The sequence below is a fragment of the Myodes glareolus genome, chromosome 7, assembly GCF_982192425.1.
Source record: "Myodes glareolus chromosome 7, mMyoGla1.1, whole genome shotgun sequence".
In the NCBI taxonomy this organism is placed as follows: Eukaryota; Metazoa; Chordata; class Mammalia; order Rodentia; family Cricetidae; genus Myodes; species Myodes glareolus.
In genome coordinates, this window is record NC_142032.1 from 40,427,397 (window position 1) to 40,435,783 (window position 8,387).

General features: G+C 39.8%; 1 protein-coding gene across 1 annotated transcript in view; it reads left to right on the plus strand.

Moving 5' to 3' along the window:
* C7H9orf85 (chromosome 7 C9orf85 homolog) overlaps positions 1–8,106 on the plus strand; it is a 57,573-nt gene extending 49,467 nt beyond the window's left edge. Inside the window, exons 3-4 of the mRNA XM_048438701.3 lie at positions 6,455–6,568; positions 7,037–8,106. Coding sequence (XP_048294658.1) covers positions 6,455–6,568; positions 7,037–7,175 — 253 coding nt within the window. The 3' untranslated portion in view covers positions 7,176–8,106. The remainder of the gene's footprint in view (positions 1–6,454; positions 6,569–7,036) is intronic.
* The last annotated feature ends 281 nt before the right edge of the window (positions 8,107–8,387 follow it).

Here is an 8,387-nt window from a genome sequence, read left to right on the forward strand (position 1 = left end):
GAGACTTAACATTGTTTCAGGACTAAGAAATTAAAGCTAAAAGTGTTATGGAAAGTTTCATAATCCATTGGAATAATTGGGATGTTTTCCTTGTGATCCTAATGGTGTGATCTTTACGTCTATTTTTAATACAGAATAATGTAGTAAAGCTTTTTGAAATGCTAGAATCCAAGTATACTAAGACAATTTACCACAGAAATTTTAATAACTGTTTTTATTTAGCTTCTATGTCTAAGGTCTTTATTATCCTAAGTTTTGCTTACATTCTAATCTCTCAGTTGAGGCTCCTAGTGTGTAATTTGTGCACTCTAAAGTTCACCCTGTGTCATATACAGTTGAAGTTTTAACCTATGCAGTTGTGCCATGAGCATCATGTGGAAGATAAGGAACTGTAATTACCCATGACTTTCTTATTGTCCTACCCTTTGCCAACTGCTGGCAAGCACTGATCTGTTTTCCTTCTCTGCACTTGGCCATTCCTGAATGCCAGATGTGGGGAACCTTACAGTGCAGATGTGAGTGCCACTTCTGTTTAAAGTTCATCCATAGTGATGTGATCCAGGGCCTCTTTCTGAGTAGGAGTCCATTGAAAGGGGTACAGTAGAGTTTTACATACTGGCCAGCTGAGAAACATTTAGGGTGTGCTGTATTTTACCTCTTAAAAGTTAAACCATTAGTATAAGACAGGGTTTTGTATGAACAATAGTTTTCATTTTTATCAAATAAGAATAATCATAGTGAGATATTGGGTTGTTAAGCGTGTGTGTGTGTGTGTGTGTGTGTGTGTGTGTGTGTGTGTGTGTGTGAAAATATGTGAGCAGCAGAGGCTAGAGAAATGTCTCAGTGGGAAAGGTCACTTGATGTGCAAGCATAGGCTCTGATGCTAGCTCTCAATTGGGCAAGATGAGTGTAGGCCCCACAGGTGCCTTTAACTCCAGTTGTGTGGGGAGTAGAGACAGGATGATCACTGAGGTTGGCTAGCTGCCAACCTAGCTCCAGGTTCAGTGAGAGACCTTGTCAAAAAGGAGAAAGGGAGGAGTGGAGGAAGGAAAGAGAAGAGAGAGAGATCATTCTTCTCCGGTCTCAGGGTGTGTGCACACAGTCCTGTGCACCTGAATTCACATGAACATATAGCACACACACACACACGCAGAGAGAGAGAGAGAGAGAGAAAGAGATTGCAAGTTGCTTTCCAAACTTGCCATACCTTTCTGTGCTTGCCCACATTACCACTGAGTATTACTGTTGTTGGTTTTGTTTATTCTGTTGTAGTCCTCAGTGCGTAGTTGAGCCTCGCTGTGATTTCAGTCAGCATTCTCTAGTGACCCACTGCTCATGCAGATGTCTTCGTGTGCTCATTTGTGTCTTTATTCCTCATTTGTTGACGCCTCTGTTATGATCTTAACAGATGTGAAGCTCATCTTTCCCCAAGTGTTTTGATAGTACTAAATTTTTAACTTATTCGTTATCACTTAGCAGTAGTGGGGAGAGGCCTGAGCCAGCCTCTCCTGCACACCTCTCCTCCCCTGCACACTGCCACCCAGCACAGACTGCGGGGTTCTTTTCAGTGATCCTCATTCAGGTGAAGCTGGGACTTCTCTCTGCGGGTGGTGGTGGGGAAATGAAGCAAAACTGAATTATAATAGGAAGAAGGTGTATAGACCAGCCCAGGATTGTTAGAGATGCTGGGGAATGAGTGAGCTGTGCTCAGTGCTGTGTAGGGGTTTGAGTGGGGCTGTATATACAGCACTGTGGAGGCTTTTCAAATGGCATTGATTAAAGGGCCTCTGAGAAACTCGCTCCATCTCTTCTCCCCATTTTCATAAGTGAGATGGTATGGGCTCTGAAGGGGCTTTGATTTCCTTGTAGTCCCATAAAGCAATAGCAGGGTCATAAGGATTGTGCAAAGGGACTTCTTTTAAAAATGTAAGTGGAGGGGTTCTTGCGAGAGTTCTGTAAAAGCAGATCTACAACTGGGAAAGGAAAGGGACAGTATACTTAGGCTTTAAGCTAACTCATTGCTATTTTAATATTTGTTTTTACTTAAGAAGTTTCCATACAATATGTTTTGATCATATTCTTTTATTTCCACCAATTCCTCTCAAATCCTTCCACTATTTGTGATTGATAACCGGTGGGAAAGGGAAAAATCATTTTCTCCAGTAGATAAAAGTTGGGTAATTTGCCCACACTCCAGGGCAGGCCCTATGCCCAGGACTGGTTGGCCAACACAAAACTGATCCCATGCTTTTTTGTGTACTCTTTGGGGTTGGGTTGTTTTTTTTTTGTTGTTGTTGTTGTTTTGTTTTGTTTTTTGTTTTTTTTTTTTTTGCTATTTTTAACATTCTTATTTAAAACACCTATGTATTAAATGACTGTTATCTCTGAGGGCAACTTTCATAGCAGATGTTAATTGTCCTATAGTTCTTAGCTGTCAGCTTCACCAGGATTCCTGAGTAGGGGTCACCCTTCCTGTGTCACCTTCAATCTCCCTGTCCCTGTATCCACTGTCTCTTTGTGAGTACAGATAAAATAAATGTGTGGTTTGACAGTATTCATGGCTAGCTTCTGGCTCTTCCCACATTTTCACTACATTTTAATTAATTTCCTTGGTTTTTATTGAGCTTAGCAGCATACTAGAATATTGTGCATACAGAGGTAAGTTTAAAAAAATTGTTTATGTCTTCTAGGAATTCCAACCTATTAAACAGATACATCTTTAAATAAGTAGTTGGATTACTATGTCATTTTTTCTTTTACTGAAAATAGAATTTTTCTTCCCTCACATAATGTGTCCTGATTAAGGTTTCTCTTCCCTCTACCCTTCCCAACTCCTTCCTACCTCCCTTCCTATTGGGTCCATCCTGTTGGCGGGCGGAGGCTGCTCATTCTTTTCTGGTTGCACAGACCTGAAATCACACAGAAACTGTGTTAATTACAATATTGTTGGACATATAGCTTAAGCATATTTCTAGCTATCTTTTACATCTTAAATAAACCCATTTCTATTATTATTTATTTTACCACAAGGCTTGTGGTTTACTGGTAAGGTTTCAGCTGGCAGCTCCCGTCATGGTGTCTCTTGACTCTGCCTGCTTCCTCATCTGTCTGTGCTTGAAATTCCCACCTTGCTTTACTCTGTTAAGCCATTGGCCGAAAACAGCTTCTTTATTAACCAATGGCAATAAAACATATTCACAGTATATAGAGGGGACTCTCACATCACCGCCCTGCTTTGTCTTTCATTACAAAATAAACAGGCTTCTAATGGATAATAATAAAATAAATATAATGAGGTAAAATAAGCACAAATACAACATAGTAGGATAAAACAATTAGAAAAGAGCCCAAGAAAAAGCACATAAAACAGAGACAGACAGAACTTGTTCACACACTCAGAAATCCCATAAAAGCACTAACTTGGATGCCATAATATACATGCAAAGAACTTGTAAAAAAAAAAAGGAAAAATTAGAAATATATAAATGAAATAAAAAGATAAAATTAAAATGAAAAAGGTCCCAACATAACATTTTGAGACAAGGAACTTTCAAAGGTTCCCTTGAATTTATTAGCCGTTGACTGTCTACTGCTGGGCCAAGTGGTCCATTCTTTAGAGTAGTTTGCATCTCCAGTGAGACTCCTGTGGAGAAAACTAAATTCTCATTTGCAAGTGGTCATCAATTGGAGCTAGCATCTATGTTAGGGACGAGGACATGTGTCTACTTCTCCTTTCAGCCCTAGGACCCATCTGGTACAGACCCTTGCAGGTCCTGTGAGTGCTACCCCAGTCCCTGTGAGTTTATATGTGCTTCAGTCCTGTTGTGTTTACAAGGCCTTATTTCCTTGGTATCGTCCACACTCAGTCTTTCTGTCTCTGCAGAGTTCCCTGAACCCCGAGGGGAGGGACTTCATGGAGACATCTCCTTGAGGACTGAGCGTTTGTTTTGTGAACCTTTTTGGGTTTTAGTGCTGAATCAGCCTTGTGTTCTCAGGAGGAGCCCCTCTATTCAAGATTTCATTTGCTAATGGTTTTGCTGTATTTTTTTTAGAAAAAATAATTTATTGCTCACAGTAGTTAAAATTGTGTTTTCTTGCAATTTACTGCTTCTTAATATCAAATAAAATACATCACTTGCTTCTGTTGGTATATTTTGACCAGTTCTTTATTTTTACCTCATAAAACGTGTGTTACATCCGAGACAATGAAGTGTTTTTCCACGTCGCTTGTTAGTGGCTGATGTATAGGTGGTGATGAGCTCAGCCCAGTGCCCACTAACCATCCTGGAAATCCTGGATCCCCCCTAATCTTCTGCTTCAGCCTCTGCTCAGCATTATCTAAAAAAATAACTTTTTCCAGAGGGTTTTTGTTTGTTTGTTTTGTTTTTGTACAGATCTATGGCAGGAATCATGGCTGCTGTAGCTTTACAAAATGCATTTTTAGGTAATAAGGGTTGGAAGTTGACACACCTTGATACATGAGCTACAGAGTGAATGTTGTGTTAGCAGGCATAAAAATACACAAATCTCCTTGTCTCTATCAGCACTCTAGTGAGCAGGGGCATTCTAGAAAAGCGGTAGATCTCTACAGTGGGCTTAAGTATTGCCTAAGTGGACTTAAACAGTTGTGTCCTTATCCTGGCCTCGTTCCATTCGTGGGGCACAGCCAGAGCACGTTGAGTATAACCCTGCAGAACCCAGATTTTCCAGTGCTAAGTGAGCACTGGCTTTTTGTTTAACATCAACAGCTCCACTGGCCCCTGACAAAACAGGTGGCAAGCCTTGAAACCCGGAACTGACTTCTCCCTATCTGTAAAAGTCCTGGGCCTCGCTCTGTTCACTACTGTGTTTACATTGGGAATCAGCACTAAACTAAATCACCTCTGTTGCTGTGGTCCTAGATCAGACCTTGAACTTACACATTAAAGATGGACCAACACCAGCCGTCCTCAGCTCCCTTGTCTTCTTGTTCCGGATTTGGCTTTGGTTGTGAGAATGGAGCAGGCTGGAACTTTTGTCTTCGCCAGTGTAATCTCTCTACCACAGGTCGTTCCTGTCTTGTCACCCCTGTGTTTACTAGAGTAGCATTTTTAATTCCCTTCAAGAACTTTTCTTTGCCTTTACAGTCTGACTAGCCATTTGGTTCTAGCCCTCTGCACACCTTCCTCACACTGTGTGATTGTTTCTGGGTTTTGATTTAAAATGAGAGATCACTGACTCCCATTTACTTGAGCAGTTCAGGGCCTGTTCAGCCATGGGTGACCTGATTTCAGTACACAAAGGAAAGGAGGGGAAGTGGAAGAGGCTGCAGTGCTGCCTGGTAAGCAGATCACTAAAGCTCATGTGACACCAGCTCCTTTGCTGTGTTATATATCACAGCTATTGGTGTCCTGAACCAGGTAGAACAGCAACGCACAGGTTATCACAATCATCACAGACTGTCACAATAGATATAATAATAAAAACATTTGAATTATTAAAGTCAGACAGACTTTTAGTAGACATTGCATTGAATCTGTAGATTTGTTGGAGTATTGCCTTATTGATTGCCTTATTGACGACAGTAGTCCATAAACATGGAGCATCTTCCCCTATACCTGTGTCTTCAATTTTTTAATTAAAATGTTTCTTCATTGATCATGTTTCCCCTCTCTCAGTGCCTCCCAGATCCTACCCACTCAATTTCATGCCCCTCGAAAAATAAACAAGAAGCAAAAATAAAATCAAATACAACAAAATACAAGAAAAAAAACTCCACAAAAATGAAAATCAAAACAAAGAATACTAAAATAAAGTTTACAAATACCATTGAGTTCATTTTAAGTTGACCAAGTACCCTGTGCGTGGGACCTGCCCTGGATGTGGTTGATACAGCCAGTGTTTAGTTTAGTTCTGTGTATTGGGTTTATAACATTTTTGTTAATTACTGTATTCTTTTTGTGGATTGTATATTGTTTATTGCATGTAGATTTTATTTTAATAAGTTTTTGATGACACTTAAAAACCTTAAGGAGGTGGACAACCAGCAGGTGTGAGTTGTGGTCCAGAAATACTGTTACTTGAAGTGGTGTAAGTATCTGAGCTTGACATTAGGAGACAGATCCATCAGTGAAGTGTAAGTGTGAGTACCTGAGTTCAGTCACCAGAGCCCACATGAAAAGCCAGGTGCCAAGCCGTGCTGTGAGCTTATGATTCCCAGTGCTGGGAAGTGGAGACAGGGAGAGACTCTGTCTCAATGAACAAGGTGATGATATCTGAGAGATGGTACCTCAGGTGCCCTCTGGCCTCTGCACACATGTGCACACAAGCACACACACTCACACAGACGATAAACATCTGAGCTTTAAGTCTGGCTTTCAACTTTTGGACTTTTAACCATACATCAACCACAGCTTCTTACCACATCAAGATCTTAGTAGTAAAGATCAGTATTAATTTTCCCTTTCTCTTTCAGTGTTAAATGTTTACAGAAGACAGTAAAGGACTCTTACCACATAATATGTAGATCATGTGCCTGTGAACTTGAAGTTTGCGCAAAATGTGGAAAGAAAGAAGACATTGTTATTCCGTGAGTATTTCCTTTTACATTGGGGTTGGTTTTTAGTCATCATCCATGAGCTTTCTCTAGGCAGCACTAACTCAGTTTAAAGTTGTGTGTCTACCATTAATACAAGCACTTTTCTTCATAGCAGGAAAAGGGTCACAATTTGTCAAATTTTTCTATTAAGAGTATAAGATGACGTTTGTATGTTTAAGAACATCAACTCTTCAGCCTTGCGCTTCATACTCATTCTGAAGAATGACTTTTTCGGAGCAGCCCTCCCTAGTGGATTCTTTACTCACCCGGAGCCCACTCTTCTCACAGCAGCATTGGAAGTGCTGACTCGAGCTAAGTTAGTCTTTAAAAGAGGTTCTTCTCTGGTTTTCTGTAGGCTCCTGATAGGAAGAAACAAGGAGAGGCTTTTTTAACCTCCACCATTAAATAATGAAAGCCTGGGTAATAATTATTAACTTTTCTTCTTTTTCTTCTATGTAGGTTTAATAAAGAACCAGAAAATTCAGCAAATATTGAAACTCAAGGTTCTAACTGTAGACGAAGCTGCAAAGGAAAGGAAGACAGTGACGAGGATTTAGACGCTGACACTGACTCGGATGGGGAGGATGGGGACTCTTAGGTGGCCTGGCAGCACTGAGTCGGCTGCAGAGGGCTCAGCAGACACAGAGACATCCAATGTGGGAGTCAGAAAAGGCTGTCCAAAACAGGCAGAGCTGACGCGTGAGCAATCTAAATTATTTATAGCATTTGAATAACAGAAACTTTCAGGTTCTCACAATAAAACTTGAGCTGCATATACAGAACATGTATGGAAACTTCCTGTGGCATGTTGTACAATCTATGGAAATTGTTTAGAAAAGCATATTATCTAATGTCGAACTATCCAGTGATACCAGTGAATTGCTGATTGTACAGAACTATCTCTTGGAAAATTATGATTAACTCATAGCGAGTACATTTTTGTAACCTGGTTTCACGTGTGTAACTTCCTTAGCAAAAGCCCCTTTATATCTTACAAAGCAAAACCATTTATTTTTATACACAAGCACACATATGAAATCAGGTGTAGTGATTTTCCTTCAAAAATATTTTTATGTATGCCATCCCATTGTGTTTACCTTTTCGAGTTTGGAAATACATACCTAGAAAAAAATGTGTGGAGTATATAATTAATAACTGGAAAGGAAACTAACCTTCATACTCGATGGAGATCCTCTCCGTGTCAGATGCTACAGTGATGCTCTTCCATGTAAGCTGTTACACTGCTCTGATTTTCTATGCTGCCAGTGGTCCTACTTGTGGGCAGTGTTAGCTTTGTGTGATTGCTGAAGGGTGAGTCCTTATGCTTAAGATCCTAAAGCTATAGAAAGGTAGCGAGGCAATACATGAACTTTTCCACACTCTGTACATCGATTCCCAATTTTAATGTTTTATTATGTTTTCTTTGTGTCTTAATCTCCACATATGTATATATGATATGTATGTATGTATATGTATATATGTGTGTATATTTTCTGAACCATTAGAATAAATGTGAAATCCTGGTTTTAGATGTGTGTGTATGGCTTTTTTATTGTTCTAAAATTTGGAAACCGATCCACGTTCTTATAGAAGCTATGATTTGCTCATCTTACATTATTATACATTGCTTTGATGTTGAGATTTTTGGGTTTGCCTGGTTTTCCTGATATACACAATACCCATGTAAAGTGGAGCAGGATTAGAAATTTTATTGAAGATATTTTAATTTAGACTTAAACTCAAAGCTCAAGAGATACTTTAAGAGTATCATATTCAATAGTACAAGTGAGAGGCACAGAAAGCAGGGTGT